This window comes from Peromyscus leucopus, chromosome 3, assembly GCF_004664715.2.
Source record: "Peromyscus leucopus breed LL Stock chromosome 3, UCI_PerLeu_2.1, whole genome shotgun sequence".
In the NCBI taxonomy this organism is placed as follows: Eukaryota; Metazoa; Chordata; class Mammalia; order Rodentia; family Cricetidae; genus Peromyscus; species Peromyscus leucopus.
Window position 1 is genome coordinate 102,052,389 of NC_051065.1, and position 18,495 is coordinate 102,070,883.

General features: G+C 46.2%; 1 protein-coding gene across 1 annotated transcript in view; it reads left to right on the top strand.

The window, feature by feature from the left end:
• Cfap92 (cilia and flagella associated protein 92 (putative)) overlaps positions 1-4,924 on the top strand; it is a 42,368-nt gene extending 37,444 nt beyond the window's left edge. The window contains exons 12-15 of the mRNA XM_037203876.1: positions 252-416; positions 1,246-1,452; positions 1,544-1,700; positions 4,624-4,924. Of these exons, the coding sequence (XP_037059771.1) occupies positions 252-416; positions 1,246-1,452; positions 1,544-1,700; positions 4,624-4,853 (759 nt within the window). The 3' untranslated portion in view covers positions 4,854-4,924. The remainder of the gene's footprint in view (positions 1-251; positions 417-1,245; positions 1,453-1,543; positions 1,701-4,623) is intronic.
• Positions 4,925-18,495: the final 13,571 nt, after the last annotated feature.

The following is an 18,495-nucleotide window of genomic DNA, read 5'->3' on the forward strand; positions in this document are numbered from 1 at the left end:
TGGAAGAATAGTGGCTCAATATGTGATGTAGTTAGTGTCCTTGGGAAGTCTCAAGATTTTACTCCTCCGAATTCCACTTTGGGTCCTGACATGTTGGATTAGATGGCCTTTTGGCATGACTGTGTGATTATAAACTCCGTTGGTACTCAAAGTTTTTAATTAGTTTTTGCACCATGGCTCTGTGCCAGAGAACATCTACTATACACGTGGAAGGGCCTGGTATGAGTAACAGTTGCCATCTCTCTCTTCAGAAAAATATCACAGAAGCCTACCAGTTCACCAAAAAGTCTCCAAAGTCAACAGTGAAGACAGTTAGAATTGCCATTCCTGAGAACAAAGGCGTCCACAACTACAGTATCCAGACCCTGAATTCCACAGAGCTTGCTAAGAAGGAGATGTTTACAGAGATGGCCAAAGTGAGTGACAAGGAAACTGACTAACATGCTCTCTTGGTGACTGTTGTATTGCTGTGAAGAGATACTATGATCAAGGCAACTCTTATAAAACAAAGCATTTAACTGGGGGTGAGAGTTAGTTCATGATCATCAGGGAGGGAAGAGATAGGCATGGTGTTGGAGCAGTAACTGAGAGCTTTACATCCTGACCCCCAGGCAGCAGCAGGCAGAGAGAAAGAGACATAGAGCCTGGTATGGGCTTTTGAAACCTCCAAGTCCACCTCCTAGTGGCACACCTCCTCCAACAAGGCCACACCTCCTAATTCTTCTCAAACAGTTCCACTCCCTGATGACTAAGCATTCAAATATATGAGCCTATGAGGGCCAATCAAACCACCATACAGATGAGCTTTTCTTTCTCTGACCAAAGGTAATCATGGGCATTGGGTGACATCAATCATCTAGGGACAGAGAACAAAGGATAAGGTGATGGGAGAAGAGTGTGAGTTCACCATGCTCTAGAGAGTCAGAGGTGCTCAGCACACGTTCAAATACATATGGTTGAAAACAGTGCAGAAGCTGTTCTTCTGTGTTTCTATGGAGATAACTGTTAGTCATAAGAAAATCCTTGGTTTAGGCTTTTAGCACTCATTACATGTAGAAAATGGATTTCTCTGTCCAAGGACAGAGACAATGATGTGACCATCATAGGACAAATGTGAGTGCATTATAGAGTCAAGACCCTGTGTCATTATGTCCCCAGATGTTTCTGATACCTGCTTGGAAGCTTGATGGCTACTCAGCCTTATCCAATACTGTTCTTAGCAGACATTTGTCTCCTCACTTCTAGGAGCCAATGAAGCGATTCACATATTCACAAAATTACCTCTCAGCTATGGTGGATCCTCAGGACCCAAAGGAAGAAGAGAAGAAAGCCCAGAAGAAGTCCCGCCAGGCCTGGCTCACACCTGGTGGGTTCCAAGTGTGGGGTCTTCAGAGCGCCACTGGAAGCTGCCAGCAGGATCTGAGACTTTCATCCATCAAAGAGACGAATGAGGTCTTCATGGAGAAGCAGGGGCCTCATGTGGGGAGGGGGGGTTCTTAGGGATGGCTTCCCACCCCACTCATGGGCTCCCCTTATTATTTAGGAATGGCAGGAAAGTGCACTGTTTGCCAACGTGCTGAAGCCTGTGTTGGATCGGGATAGGTGGAGCTGGAGCCAGCGACACCAGGACTTTGATCTGTATAAGAAGCCACCACTTTACCTTCAGGTGGCCCCTCTTCCAGCTAAAAAGCCTGCAGCTGGTAAGATAGTAGCTCTCTGAGTCGAGCCTCCTGGTACTGCCGGCAGAGGGAGCTCTGGCCCTCTTGGCATCTTTAGCACCACCTGCTGGTTTTGCATTCAGAGTCATACTTTCTGGGTTAGGAAAGCAGGGTTCAGGATAGGTCTGGTACAAAGAGTTAGATGTAGGGCTGGAACTCAGGATACCTGGGCTCTGGGTCTGTGGGTGGGTGCTGGTTGCATGCTTTTGGACAAGTCTCTTTGCTCTGTTTGCCTTCGAAGACAAGAGGTTCAGGTTAGGGCTTATGCACTCCCAACAAGTTCAAGAAAAACTTGAATCTACAGAGGAGGACCGTACTAGTGGCTAGGCCTCTGAAATCCAGATGGATGAGTAGAGAGTCTGGTGCAATAGCCCATACAAGCCCACATATCCCACAGGGGTATCTTCCCAAGCTTCCCTCATGGAGAGTATTTTTCCAGGTAGCTTCTTATCCCTGGTACTATAAAGGTATGTACTTTCCACATATACAAAGTTCCCCCTTCATTAATTTCTAGCCAACTAACTGATCGTTGGGAAGTTATTTTCCAAGTCACAGCCCTGGAAGGATGCTCAGGCCAGCCTGGCTCTCAACAGTGCTAACCTCCGATATGTCTGTTTCAAGATTCCAAGCTAAGTAGAGAAACAGAGTCTCATCACCTTTACTCCCAAGAGCCCTGAAACCAGGCAGAAGCTTGAAATCTGGCAGACAAAGTATGCCAGGACCCTGAGTGACCTGCATAGCAGTAGAGAAGAGCCTGAAGAAGATCCTGCCAGTGACACCTAGATACATCTTGTCTTCTGCAACCAGGGAGGCCAATCCTTGAGGAGAAATGAAAAGCTTTATATGAGAATAGGTACACATGGCCACAGTCCAAGGTTGCGCCATTTTACCATGACTGGGAAGCACCATAGATGAGAGCTACTGTTGTGAGCATCAGGGCTGTAGGGACGGTACCACCCCTTGACTCTAGGACCTCATCTCACATAGTGAGAACAAAGGGGCCTAGAAGCGATCCACAGAGGGGTTCTCAGGGTCATGTATGAAAAGCTGGTTCAGAGGAGTTACAGGTCTAGAACATAAAGGCTAAAGGGACACAAAGTTTGATCTTTTATATTCTTTTGTTGATTAGTGGTTCTGACATATGTTGTAAGTGCATTTTGTTTTTTTTTATTTCAATGAGTATTATGGACACAGCTTCACAGTTATTTCTGATTTTTGTAATCTAGTAGAAATGGCTGCCCCCACCTCAATTCCCTGTGAGCCTTAGAAATGACAGCAGGATAGTTGTAGACAGTCTACTGACCGGCTCCACGTTTTCCATTTTATCTTTTTTTAGTCAGCGTTTCAGGTAGCCTAGGCTGGACTTGAACTTGCTATGCAGCTGAGGCTAACTTTGTACACCTGTTCCTCATGCCTCTGCATCTCAAGTGCTGGGATTATAGACATTGGCCAGTGCCTGGCTGAGTTCTCTGTTTTGTGAAGAGGCCAATGCTGCCATGCCCTGGAATAGGGTACAGGGACACCATCCTTCCTCACGTTGTCCTGTCTAAAGGACTGTCTAGGACACTTTTTTCTGCAAGGAAAGAAGCAGGGGTGATCTTTCTGTACTGTAATCATACACATGGATGAAAGGAGGGTGTTTTCAACAGTCTATGGACTCTCATCCCAGGAAGCTGCCTCCAAGTGAACTCTCCTCAAAACCCTAAGATCTTATGAAAGAAGAAGGGGAAAACCCCAATGAGTAATTGGATCCTGGAGGGAGAACTATTTTGTTATCATCTGTGGCATGTCAGAGTCCTACAGGCCATGTTGTACCTTATCTGGATTCCAGCGTGGCAGTAAATTGTGTGTCTCTCTTTTCAGTCGGGCCTGGTATCCTCCCCATTGTTACTGACAATAGAGCTGAGCAATGCAGGCCACTAGGTCAGGCAGACCCTGGATACATGTTACAAAATACGGCCAGGGCTATGGAAGAGGAAGAACATTTCAGATAGAGCTGCGGGCACAAAAGTCCCACACTCCCCCTGGGCAAGACCTGTACCTTCTGCAGAAAGCAGCAGGCTCACATTACCTGGAGTGCAGGGGTTAATGAAGATGGTAAAAGGGCCATCTTCTACCTTAATGACTTCCCCTGGGTAGACATCAGCTGGGCCTACAAAGGAAGCTTCCATGTATAGCAGTAACTCTCAACATGTGGGGCACAACCTCCCCCCCACAAACCAGTGGGAAACACAGATATTTTTGTTACGGTTCATAACAGTAGCAAAATGACAGTTAATGAAGTAGCAACAAAATAATTTTATAATTGGGGGGTGGGTCACCACAACACGAACCGTGAAAAGGTCTAGGCATTAGGAAGGTTGAGAAGCACTTGTCTGTAGAGATGAACTTGAGCTGCTTGGCCCTGCTGTTGTGAGCACAACTGTTCCCCTGGCAACAAGCTCTGGGAGCAGGTCTGAAACAGCCTCCACAAACAGTGCCTAGACTTGAGCCCTCTACCCTCCACCTCGCTTACATTTGTCCAGCTTGTACACAGCAAAGAGATTCTGGAAGCAGTCTTCCATCTGGGTACACTGCCCAACAGCAACAGCAGGGCTGAGATCAGAAAGGATGACCACTGAGAGCTCTGACCATGACCTCTGAACACAATGCATGCCTCCAAAGGCACACAATACCCTGACAAAGCTTCATTTGTCTCAAGGAACAAGTTGGTTAACATCTGTGAGACATTTCCTTCTCTGTGAGGTGGATGCCTGCTGGCTACTCTGGGTTGATATGGAAAGAGCCAGCTACACAGTAGGTGCTAGAGACTGCATTGCTTCCCGGGCAGGGTGAGGAACATACAGGCAAGCAATGGGTTAGGGTGATTCATGGGCCCATCACTCACCCACCTGTCTTCTCTCAGGTAGGAGAAAGAAGGCAAGCATCCAGTCTCCTGAACGGCACAGACAGAGTCAAGTCACAACAAACATACCTAGTTCCCAGGACAGTCTCTCTGTGCATGAAGATTTACTGTCTCTCAATGACCAGCACCAGATACTAGGGACCCCATCTCACCTCGATCCTACTTCCGGTGAATCTTCAGTGGGACCACATCACCGGAGTTCCTCCTTTCCCAGCCGCTGGCTTCATTAACGTTTGGATGATGGAGGGCCTTAGCCCAGTCATCGTGACCCTGTTGCAAATGCACTCTGGTTCCAAGAGCAGGCTGTTCAGTGTGTCTGGCCTGTTTTTGTTTTTGTTTTATTTATTTTTTTAATATGGGGGCACGTGGAGCTCCCTGGTGATCACGATTCCAGAGCCCAGAGTGGATGGAGCAGCTGGCATGTGATAGCATGGTCTTCGTGCCTTATATAGGTGGATACGGATGTTGGTCACCCACTTCAACACAGTGATCTGGAGCAAATGCTCAGAGTGGACACCTGCTACTGCCCATGGCCCTCCTAGAACTACTCCTTTGCTCTTTCGGTCTCCCTTTGCTCTTCAGCAACTTGGGACCAATGGCTCCTTTCCCTTGGTGTTATGGGAGTCTGGTGTCAGTTGCCTCGTGTTCCCCCTTCTTTATGTGGCAGTTGTCAAGGCAAGACCAAAACCCAGAAATTGTCTATAATTCAAGGCCAACACTCAGCGAGCTCAACTCCACCTTCAGCAGCAAGAGCCCCATAGCGTAGCCCCCTGCATCCAGCCCTTGGGGTGACTCCTCTTTATTATAGGGAGCTTTCCTCTACCAGGAAGGTGCCCAGGAGAAGTCTATAGAAGCTCAACTTGCAGGGCTCCCATGCAGGTACTATAGGCCAACAGCCCCAGCTCACAGTGATCAAAGTTTCTATTCTAGACATGGCTGCAAAGGTGGAAACTAGGCACAAAATAACCCCATGGTTGTTGGTTTGTAGGTGCTGTGGGTGGTGTGTCCCAGGCAGGCAGGCAAGCCCTACTTATCTTCCAAAATGGAATATTACCTTCTTAACAGTTTGGCAAAATTAATACACCTCCAGTTCCAGCTTGCCCACATTGTCCTTATAGGGCAAAAAACAGTTACTTAGTACCTCTCCCAACACACCTTACTTGACTCACTTGACACAGCTGGTGGCCCCAGGTAGGCAGGGCAGAGATGGAGTAGCACATTGAAATGCCCTCCCACTGGCCCTAGAAAAGCCTAGGGGCTGGTCATATCCCTCTGGAGTAGAAATACCAGAAGGAAATCCAAATGTGGAAGGCACATGTGCTGTGCCTACTCACCCCAAGATTGAAGTATACAAACAAGACTGCCTCTACTCCCAGGTCTGTAATTCAGCCTAGCAAGTCCCAAAGTCTCCAGGCAGTGGTTTCTGTGGTCACTTTGCCTCCTTTAAGCTCACTGCAGGATGTCCACAGAGCTGTGACTTAAGGCCTGGCAGCATGGAGCTCTGTCTTCTCCTGTGGCTGCGCATGTGGGTTGCTTGTGTATAGCATGGTTCTCTCGGCCTATCAGGGAACAACCAGCCATATGGAATACCTGAGGCATATCTGGGACCAAAAGCAGGTGATGAGGCCTTCCACTGGGGAAACAGCCTTGGGACAAATCAAGAGCATGAGGACGCCTGTCATTCTACAGTAGCTGTGCAGCTCAGCCCTCTCCCTGTTTAAGAGTCTGACTGCTGCATACTCCATGACAACTGTTGAATCAGCCCATCCTGTTTCTAGTCCCTGCTCCCAATAGGAGTGCCCTAAACCAAGTCATTTTCATGCATAAAACCTCCTATGGTTTCCAAAAGTCCTGTGTCATTCAAGCCCTTCTACAGTCTGGTTCTTTTCCCAACTGCCTCATTCACTTTTTGTGTCCCTGTTCTTACCCTGTTAATAAATGAGCCAGTCCACAAGAAGGACGGACTGACAAGCCCAGAAAAGTTTCCTTACTCCATTTTGACCTAGTGCTAACCATTGTGTGCAGTCTGGGTTACCAAACTGCCAGTTAGGGTTAGGGCAAGTGTTAAGGTTAAGGGCTAAGGTCTGAATCATGGACAGGGTCAGGGGTAAGAAAGAGGGATTAGGGGTTAGGGTTAGTGTCCTAGTTAGATTATTTTTGTTTTTGTTGTCAACTTAAAGGTAGGATCATCTAGAAAGAGGGAATTTCAATGGCGAAAATGCGTTCATCAGACTGGCTCATAGGCAAGTCTGTGGGGGCATTTTTTTTTATTAATGATTTATGTGAGAGGGCCCCACCCACTGCGAGTGGTGTCACTGTGGGCAATGGTATATTGCTGTATAAAGAAGCAGGCTTGCAAGCTATAAAAAATAAGCCAGAAAGCAGCATTCCTTCATAGCCTCTGCATCAGTTCCTGCCTTCATGTTCCTGTCTGGAGTTCTTGTCCTGACTTCCCTTTGTATGGACTACAAACGCAAGCTGAGGTAAATCCTTTCCTGCCCAAGTTAATTTTGGCCATGGTGTTTCATCATACCAAAAGAACAGAAATTGGTGCCAGGTTTGGGGGATGCTGCCGTGATGGACTAACAATGTTAATTTTGGGGGAGAACTGTGCAGGACTTTAGAACTTTGGACTAAAAAAAGTGTTGGATGCTTAGATCATACTGGGTTGTTCTGTGAGAACTAGAAGATAATTCTGAGAGCAGTGCAGATGATGGAGGTCTGGCTTGTTAAGTTTCACAGGGAAGCAAAGACTGTCATGGTAGTTTATGTGATATTATGTATTAAGAATCTGTAGTTGCCGGGCAGTGGTGGCGCACGCCTTTAATCCCAGCACTTGGGAGGCAGAGCCAGGTGAATCTCTGCGAGTTCGAGGCCAGCCTGGGCTACCAAGTAAGTTCCAGGAAAGGCGCAAAGCTACACAGAGAAACCCTGCCTCGAAAAACCAAAAAAAAAAAAAAAAAAAATCTGTAGTTTACAGTCAGTTGGGCTAAAAATCAGATGTGATTGACAAGAGACCAGCAGCACTAAAGAGAAGCCTTTGCTTTGCTGGGACAATCCATACCGGTTAGCTGGAGCTGAGATATTAGCAGTGAATAAAAAGAGACCAGCATCACTGGGGTGAAATCTTCTGGGAGTATTTCCTCAGGGTCAGCACACAGAAGCTGTGGTCCAGAGAGACTAAGGCTGCATCTCAAGCTGTTAGCTGATGTTAGCAATGTGTAAGAGTTACCCAGGTAGTACTGGTTTGGAAGTCATGGAGGGGTCATAGTAGCAGCTGAGACTTGGTACTGTGAATGGCCAGATGATGCCACCAGGGAAAGTGTAGCCTCAGCTGCAGTGGAGACCCCAGGAGAAAGGGGATCATGCAGAGAAGCTGAAGTTTGGCTCAGGAGAGACTGTTAGTAAAGGGTTAGGGTTAAGATTAGTGTTGGAGTTGCATAAGTACACACACACACACACACACACACACACACACACACACACACACACACCTCCCTGAATAATGAATTTCCACAATGCATCCAACTGTTAAGTCCATCAAGACTTGGGAAGTTAGCTAGATTGACAGTCAATACTCCTTACTCCTTGGTATTAGCTAACAAGTCTGTCCCACCACTTCATGGTCATGCTTACAATATGAGGATGCATGCCACATTCATCTTTGTATACCACAGTAATAGCATCTAGAGCCAATTCCTTGATTTTGTTTTTGGTTTTGTGTATGTGTGGTATAGCTAATTCTAACCCTACTTGTCTTAGGATTTCTATCACTGTGAAGAGACACCGTGACCACGGCAACTCTTATAAAGGCAAACATTTAACTGAGGTGGTGGCTTACAGTTTCAGAGGTTGAGTCCATTTTCACCATGGTGGGGAGCACAGCCACCGAGAATAAGGTGGAATGCAGGAAGATATGGTGCTCGTGTGGTGATTTTTTGTGTACTCTAATAGAATTTGCCTGATGATCAGAGGGCAGAACAAGCCATTAGATTAAACATAGATGGCAAGGAGTGGTGGCACAAACCTTTAATCCTAGCACTTGGGAGGCAGAGGTCTGCCTGGCTGTTTCTCACCGAGACTGAGTCAATCTCATGTAGTCCAGGGTGGCTTTGAACTCACAGAGATCCAGACAGATCTCTGCCTCCCAAGTGCTAGGATTAAAGGTTTGTGCCACAACTGCCTGGCATCTACATTTAATCTAGTGGCTTGTTCTGTTCTCTGATCTTCAGAAAAATTTTATTAGGGTACACAATATATCACCACATTGCTGGAAAAAGAGATGAGAATTCTACATCTTGATCCAAAGGCAACAGGAAATGGTCTGAACCACTGGATGTGGCTTGAGCAAATATGAGTTATCAAAGCCCACCTCCAGTGACACACTTTTTCCAACAAGGCCACACCCACTCCAACAAGGCCACACCTCCTAATGGTGCCACTCCTTTTGGGAGCCATTTTCTTTCAAACCACAACACTACTTCTTTAACACCCTAACTAACCCTAACTGCCCAAATCCTAACCATAACCCTAACTCCCTAACTCCTAAACCTCTACCCCTAACCCTGTAACTCTGAATCATCCCTCCACACACACAAGGTTTCTCTGTGTAGTCCTTGCTGTCCTGGAATTCGCTCTGTAGACCAGGCTGGCCTTGAACACAGAGATTCACCTGCCTTTGCTTCCTGAGTGTTGGGATTAAAGGTGTGCATCACCACTGCCCAGGTTAACTCTAACCCTAACATTAACTCTAACCTCAAAGCTTTAATCTTCTAACCCTGTCTTACCCTAACCCCTTGACACCAAATGCAAGCCATATCCCTGTCCCAACCCTCTAGCTCTAACTCTAAACCCCAAACCCTATAAACTCCCACCTAAACCTCATTCCTAACCATTTTTCTAGCTCTCCAGACTGGATAGAACTGTCCTCACAGTACACTTACAAGAGAAGTAGATTCATCCAGGACCTCATTACAAAGTCACCACAATGGCTTTATAGACGTTTTTGGTGGGAGGTGGTCTTTACAGTGCAGGGGAGTCTTTGGGAACTGTGGATTATCTCATGGGTGTGTAACTTGATTTCTTGTTAATGGACTAAACCAATAGGTGGAAATGAGAGAATGGAATAACAATGAATTCTGAGTTACTTGAAAACAAACATAGTAAGATTTGTGTTGAGCTGGAGTTCACGGGGAAAACTTACCAGGTTAATGAGTCTTAATGAGGCTTTAATGACTGGCCAGCAGTTCACTAAATGATCAGAGAACTCAAAGGACAGGAAGGTTCACATAATCACCAGTGCACCCTCTGCTATGGAGGAAGGAGATGTTCCGGGGTAGAAACCAACCAACTGCTCCTCTAATAGAGTGGTCAAGTTTGCCTGTGAATTAGGGCCATCTATGGTGATCAGAGGCCTCATGTTGGATTACAGATTCACTGTTATACTGTCAGTGTGAGAAATACATTATATTTTTGTTCTCTTATAACTTTGGTGTAAGCTGGAGCTGAGGGTACCTTAATTCATAGATAACCCCCAAAAGCACCAGGGACAATGTACAGCAATGGGAGAATACAGGAATAAAACAGTATAGGTAAGAAGGACTGTGGTGGTGTAAATGAAAATGGCCCCCATGGACTCATAGGGAGTGGCATTATTGGAGGTGAGGCCTTGTTGGAGGAACTGTGTCAGAAGGGGTGGACTTTGAGGTTCCAGATGCTCAAGCCAGGCCAGTGGCTCCTTCTCTCTCCCTGCTGCCTGCCAATCCAGATGTAGAACTCTTGGCTCCTTCTCCAGCACCATGTCTGCCTGCATGCCACCATGCTTCCTGTCATGATGACAGTGGACTAAACCTCTGAACTGTAAGCCAGCCCCAATTAAATGGTTTCCTTTATGGCAGTTGCCCTAACTAAGACCAAAGACCAAGTTTATCCTAAGAGTGGACAATTATCCTATCCATGAGTACTTCAAGAGAATAGAAGACATATTGCCAACCTCTGAGCGTCTCACATATTTAGAAAACATAGAGGAACACTTAAAGAGGATGGGACATGAACCTTTACAAGGTGCCTCCAGAAAAAGTTGTCACATAACCCTAACTCTAACCCTAGCCATAAACACTGACCCTATCCACATCCAGTCCCATCCAGGCCACACAACTGTGAAGGTCACCAGTGTGCAAGGCTATCACTTGCAGGATGGCTTGTGGCAGTCCTCTGATGTGAGAAAATGAAAATCCTCCAGCTTCAGGGTGTAGTCGTCATGCAGCTCAGAGCCAAGACTTCTTTCTTCAGGCCTTCAAGTTCTGAAGCTCTTGCTGGCAGCCAGGCTGTAATTTGAACAAGCTCAGGGAGCACACATGCATTCTGGGATTGGTAGTTGTTTTTTGTTTTGTTTTGTTTTTTCCAATTGCACATGAGTTCTGTGGACTACAAAGGTTCAGAGTTCTTTGCACTGGATTGGTGCTGGGAAGGTACAGGGTGGGAGATGGCTTCAGACTGAAGAGGGATGTTCTAGTGTAAGTGCTGGCTGGAATGGAATCTGTGCAATCTGTGGCAAAAGCCTGGACAGAGGTGACCAAGAGACTTGGTGCTTGTTTGCCCTTGCATGGACCTGCCCTGGGAATCTGCAGATGGCAGTGGTGGAGCATCTCCTGGCCATGATGTTCAATCCTTTTGTCATGTGAGATTCAAGTAGCAGCACCTGTGTGGGACCCCACTGTGCCTGGCACCCAGGAGGTGGTAACTGGCTGCAAGGCCACTACTAGAAAAGTGTGCTGACCCATGCTTACAGCCTTCCTGACTCCCTGACAAGCCAGTCCTGCCTGTCAGGATTTTCAAGTTTGGGACAACACATTTTCCATCACCTTTGGTTAATTCACATTTCTTTACATGCCCTGGCTATGTTATCTCCTTTTCAACCTGGTAAGGTTGGCAAACTAGGACACAATTAAATGTAGTTTGATGTGGGCCCATAAACTAAGAATGATTCTTCAAATTTTAACATGCAAAGTGTAAAATCCCCAAAACGATTAGCTTTTAGGATAAATAGTTACACATATGGGCAAACCTAAGATATTTACTGTAGTAGATGACCCTTTGTAGAAAAGGTTGTCAACTAGGTGAGCTTGTTCCCCAGGCTAATTCCTTGTATTCCCTAGCCTCTTATGCAGGGCTAGGTGGGCCCTTGCTTTCATAATGGCATTTTCATCATCAGTAGTTAATCCTTAAGTAGTATGGGTGGTGAACAAGCAACTGACCTAAGAAACTTTATAATTTAATACTTTGAAAACCTTGAGTCATGAGCTTTTGTTATCATACTTCAGATGAGAAAGTTGAACCATGAATTCATTATTAAGAATGATACATATGCCTATGGCCACTAAACTATATTCTCTACTCTCTTTGGGAAGATTACAAATTGGAAAAATTCCAGATTTCATTGAGGAATTGTATAATAGTTGTGGTGAGCTGGAGTTCCTAGGGGAAAATTAATTTAAAAAAAAAAAAAGCCAAATGCTGTGCTTGTGAGTCTTTGGAAGGTTTTAAGGCTTGGACAACAAGTTCACCAATGAATAAAGAAAACAAGAGATGGAGAGAGTCAATAATCTCCAGTGAAGTCTTGGCTATGGAGGAAGGAGATATTCTGGGCTGGGAACCACCCAAGATGTTCCCCTCTGATAGGGTGGTCAAGGCTGCCCGCAAGTAAGGGCCATACTTGACCAGGGGTATCATGTTGAATTACAGATTAATTAGTATGCTATTAATACTTGGGTTTTTGGTTCATACTGAGGTTGAAAGGACCTTAATTCATAACTACCAAAAGTGCCAGGGACAATGGGCAACAGTAAATAGACATGTGGACAAAATAGCACAGCAAGAAGAACCAAGCAGATCCTAGGGGTGGTCAGTTATCCCGCCAAACAGGATAGGGTGTATGTTTCTCTACTTTGGGAGTGTTAGGATTCTGCTGCGATCCAGCTGCATGACTGCACATACACAGTTCAGGAGTTAAGCAAAGGGTCTTGCGTCTTATGTCATCAGTGTGCTGTGGTGACTATGTGTGTGGTGGGGTCTTGCCATCAGCACATGCATGGTGTAGCTCTGTAAGATCACCTGTGCATGTTCACCAGGAACCCTTAAAAAGCTGGATGCAGACCCCACCCCCTCTTTCTGTGTTCTGTTTCCTCTCTCCACCCCACCCTACCATCTTTCCCTCTCTCTGCACATGCTCCTTCCCAGGCCTGGTTCTCTTGTTTCCCTTCACTCCTCTTCCTTCTAATAAAGCTCTGAAACTGATACTGGGTTCTGTCATGACCAGCACCAGTAACCAGCACCGCTTATCATTTCAGGGAGAACATCCTAGGAGTGGATGCATCACTAAGATACTTCCTGCATACCACCACTGGGGAGTTTCACCTGATGTTGCAAACTGTGAGGGTAGTCATTTGTGAGTGGCAGAAATGGGAACCTGAAAGTTTCCTATCCCCAGTAAGGTGGGGAATTTCAAACATTAAGACCACCTTCAGCTGTGACAATTGCATAAAGTGCTGAGGAATCAGAAAAGGTAAGAGTTTTCATTTCTTCACATCAGAAGACTGTCATAGCCATTTTGCAGTGATGGCCTTGTACACTGGTGACCTTCACAGTTGTGTTCACTGGACTCTGCAGCTCCAGCTCACATGGAATACATGGGTAAGTGGCCTCAATGGAACTGGATGGTGATAGGCTCAATGCTTATGGCTAGGGTTAGAGTTAGTGTTATGTGACAATCTTTTCTGGAGACACCTTGTATAGATTCATGTCCCTTCCTCTTTAAGTGTACCTCTTTGTTTTTTTTAAGATTCCACACCATTTCAAAAGCCCAGTATAACCAATGCAAAAGCCAGATGGCCCCTAGAGAATGACAGTGGTTATGAAGCTAAATAGTTTCTCCCACTTATGTGTTCAACATTGTTGTTTTGACTAAACAACTGGGTCAGGATTAGGGTCTTTCCATGCTGTCCTACAACTTGTTAATACATTTTTTAAAAAAATATTCTCTTGGATGCTAGATCCTAAGACCAATTTGCATTTACTTGAAATAGTCAAGAGTGGGCCTTCGGACTTCTTTCCCAAGGTTCTCTTTGTGGTACTGCCTTTCGTAATGGGATGGTGACCAAGAGCCCTGCTTTTTAAAGGTCTATAGGAAGGTTTCATTAGCTAGATTACATCAAGCTAACCCCAGAGAGTTTTACAGATTTAGAAAGGCATTGAAAAACAAACAGGTGAATCTAAAGAAATGGGGTTGAGGACCAGTCCACACAAGGTGAACCTGAAAGGCATGAGTAACCAATCTATACAAAGTGAACCTAAAGGAATGGGGTGGGGACCATCCACACAAGGTGAATCTGAAGGAATGGGGTGGGGACCATCCACACAAGGTGAACCTGAAGGAATGGGGTGGGGACCATCCACACAAGGTGAACCTGAAGGAATGGGGTGGGGACCATCCACACAAGGTGCATGGGGCAGGCTCAGCTGTATGATACCTAACAAAGTCATTTTGAAAAATTTTACAACTTGTTCCTGTAAAACTACCCTAGGTATTCTTGGGGCTCCTGGGTAACTGGTAGATTTTCACATCCCAACTCACCCAAATTGTCTGCCACTTATATAACTTGACAAAGATGGGTTCCATGCTGGGTTTGAATAAAAAGAATTAAAAAGGTTTTGGACAGGCTAAGTGTATGGCACCAGTGTTCTTCCATGTTATAAATGTTATAAATCAGATGAAAACAATTAGACCACAAACTGGCTATTAAAAAATAAAAATGGGGCATGGTGGTGCACACCTTTAATCCTAGCACTCAGGAGGCAGAGGCAGGCAGATCTCTGTGAATTTGAGGCCAGTCTGGTCTACATAGTGAGTTCCAGGAAAGCCAGGACTACATAGACACTGTCTCAAATCAACACCACCACCACTACCCCATATAGCCCATATATCTGCAGCTATTAAACTATATATTCTCTACTCTCTTGGGGAAGATTAGAAGTTTGAAGATTGGGTTGGAGAAATGGCTCAGTGGTTAAGAATTCTGACTTTTCTTCCAGAGGATCCAGGTTCAATTCCTAGCACCCACATGGTGGCTCACAACTGCCTGTAACTCTAGTTCAAGGTATCCAACACACTCAGATAGACTTACATGCAGGCAAAACACCAATGCACACAAAATAAGATTAAATAAATTATATGTAAAAAGAAGTTTGAAGATTTTCAGATTTCATTATACAGTGTATTATTTCTTCCAAAATACATCTGTGATTGTCTCATCCCCATTCAACATCTCCTGTGTAGTATCCACTTACACACAATGTTTTACAGATTCTAGTTCTGTGGTATACAAAGATATGTGGTATACAAAGGTATATAAATATGATATGTAGTGTAGCTCACACTGTGAGAATGTTCTTTCTCTTGGACTGGTGGGCAGACTTGCATCAGCTGATACCAAGGGGTAAGGAGTATTAACTGTCATTCTGGTTAACTTCAGAGTCTTATTTTTTTCTAAAGAATTGCTATTTATTATGTATACAGTATTCTGCCTGCATACCAGAAGAGGGCAGCAAATCCCACTATAGATGGTTGTGAGCCACCATCTGGTTGTTGGGAATTCAACTCAGGGCCTCTGGAAGACCAGCCAGTGCTCTTAACCTCTACACCATCTCTCCAACCCCAACTTCAGAGTCTTAATGGAACCATTGGTATTAGGATTATGAATCTTTTGGGAGTGAGTAAGAAGAGTGACAATTTGCAGTACTCTTGTGGAAATTGGTATTCTGTGTGTGTGTGCGCGTGCACGCATGCAACCCTAACACGAACCCTTCACCAGTGGTCTCTCCTGGGCCCAAGCCTCATCTCCTCTCCATGACACCTTAATGCCTTCAAGACAGGTACCACATTACCTAGTTCGGCTGCCAGCATGAGGAGCAGCCTTGGTCCCCTCCAGACCACAGTTTCTGTGTGCTGACCCTGAGGAAATACTTCCAGATTTCACCTCAGTGATGCTGGTCTCTTCTTATGACTAATATCTCAGCTCTGGCTCACCAGTGTAGACTGTCCCAGCAGAGCAAAGGCATCCCTTTAGTGTGCTGGTCTCCTGTTAATCACAGCTGACCATAAACTACAGATTCCTGACACATAATATCACACAAACTGCCATGATAGTCTTTGGTTCCTCTGAAGCCGAACAAGCCAGGCCTCCATCAGCTTCACTGCTCTCAGCTTTATCTCCCAGGCTCCCACAGAACAGCCCACTAAGCTCTAAGCATTCAGCTCCTTTTCAGCCCCAAAGCCCAAAGTCTCCAAAACAACATGGTCAGGTCTGTTACTGCAATATCCCACAAACCCAGTGCCAGTTTCTGTTCTGGTCTAGGCTTCTATTGCTGTGATAAAACACCATAACCAAATGAAACTTGGGCGAGAAAGGGTTTACGTCAGCTTGCCATTGTAACACGCTATGATGTAACAGGCCCCTAGACCTTAGTACAACTGATGCCGTGATGGAAGTGCCATTCAGGCCTCGGAACCCAGGACAGAGGCAGCACCACCTGCCAAAGCAAGAACAAAGACCTAACACAGCCAAGTCCACACACAGTTCTGGGAAAGTCCTTAAATAGTAAACTTGCTTTTTGGCTTTCATAGTTCTGATTCAGGCTAAGTGAGATCTGTCAACCCAAGGTGTGATTTTGTGCTTAAAAAAACCCGAGAAAGGCTTGGGACTGCACTTGGGTTCCGAACACCAATGTAGTCACCAGCTGGCTAAAAGACTTTCTATTGGCTTCAACCCATGCCTGAGTGGTCTTCTCTGGTGGATACCTCACACCTCACAATCATGAAGGCAAGTCAGGGCAAGAACTTGAGGCGGGAAGCTGGAGGCAAGAACTGGAGCAGAGCGCATGGAGAACCACTTACTGGCTGGTGTGTGCAGCCTTTCTTCCGTTTTTTTTCCCCAGTTGATTTTGAGACAGGGTCTCACTATGTAGCTCTGGCTGTCCTGGAATTCATTATGTAGACCAGAGTGGCTCCATACTCACAAAGATCCACCTGCTTCTGCCTCCCAAGTGCTGGGAAATTCCATCACACCTGGTGCAGCCTATTTTCTTCTACAACCCATGACCACCTGGCCAGGGGTGGCACCAAATCAGTGGGGTTGGCCTTGTCAAATCAGTCATTAATCAAGAAAATGTCCCACAGGCATGCCCAGGGTCAATCAGATAGTGGTTTTTGTGCAAGTGGGAGATACAGATCTAGTTTCATTCTTTTATGTGTAGGTCATTAGATTTCCGGGCATCATTAGATTTAGAGATCAAAGATCAGGTTTGCTCTAGATGTGTAGGATTACTGCTGGAGCCTCTATTCCACCCCACCATGCTATGTGTGCGCCTTTTGTGCCAATACCATACTGCTCTCATTACTGTAGCTCTGTTGCATAATTTGAAATCAGATATTGTGATAACACCACCATTTTTTTTCCCTTTAGGATTGCTTTGGACATTCGTGGGTCTTTTGTGTCTCCATATTAATGTTTAAACTATTTTCCTTAGTTCTGTTTTCCAAAGTTCCAATTTCATTGGAATTTTGATTAGGAGGCGGGACAAAGAGCTCCAGTGACCTCAAGTCCATCTTCAGCCTCCTAAAGCAAGGGTTAAATACAGGCCGGAGTCATGAATATCTGAGCTAGGGTGTGGCCCTGCCCGTTCCTGGAGGTGCTACCCTTGCTCCAGCACCAGCAGTGTCCTGACAAGTTGACAGGGCTGTGTGAAATCTTCTCTGGGGGGAAAACTCTCTCCTCTGGCTAGGCCAGGCTTTAGGCTTTTTCTTCCCACAGCATGAGCTTACTGGGGGAAATTCCACTCTCTTATGAAATTCCGATAGGACACAAGTGTCTCTTTAGAATATCTTCATCTCTACCAGGCTGGTTCCAGGTGGCCTCTTGGGGAAGAGAAGGCCTTGTTGCCTTCGGGATGCATTAGGCATTCCGACTCCAACTCTGTTGCAGAGCCCTGCCTGTAGTGCAGGCCGGAATATGGAAGGGAAAGCCTTGCTGAGTCTGGACTCAGCCACAAGAAAGGAAAAAGATCGGAACAGGGCAATGCTAAACTCTGGGCCAGGCTTCCTCCAAAAAGGAAGTGCCCTCTAGCTGGGAGCCCTGAGCTTAGCACATGGCTTCTCCATAGGAACCGCCCCCCCCCCCCCCCCCCATATATTCGCTTCCCACAGGTCTCCCCCATTTCTTTTTGGTGCCTCCACAGATTCCCAGCGAGAGAACAGGCCTCCTCTATAGAGAAGGAAGATGCTCCGGCTCCGCGGGCCAAGCGCCTAAGCCAGGCTTCTGCCGTAAAGAAGAGAAGGCCCACTGGCCGCAGATCCCTCCCTGACTCAGCATGGGACTCCTGCACAGCAAAGACAAAACCCTCCTGAGGCTGAACCCTAAAAATCTAAGTCCAGGCATCCTCCTTGGGGTAGGGAAGGCACTCCTGCCACTGAGGCCTTATTCTAGCCCAAGCCTCCTCCTTACAGAAAGGAAAAGAACGTCCTCCTGTCGGGAGGTTACAGGACCACCAGGCCAGCACTGTGGCTGTTTAAACACTCAGGTAAAAACTCTCCACGAACCTTGACGTCAGGACTACTCTAGCGGGTTCCGCCCCCCTCCCCGTCCCACCCCCGCAACTCGAATCTGCACAGGCGCGGAGATGCGCTTATTGCCTTCTGGGATTGGTAGTTTTTCTATGAGGCCTGCTCTCCAGAAAGGAGCGGAAGGGAGGGGGGTCAAGGACTACAAGTCCCAGCGTTCCATGAGTTCCGTGGGAGGAAGGGCTGTGTGAGCTCCAGCT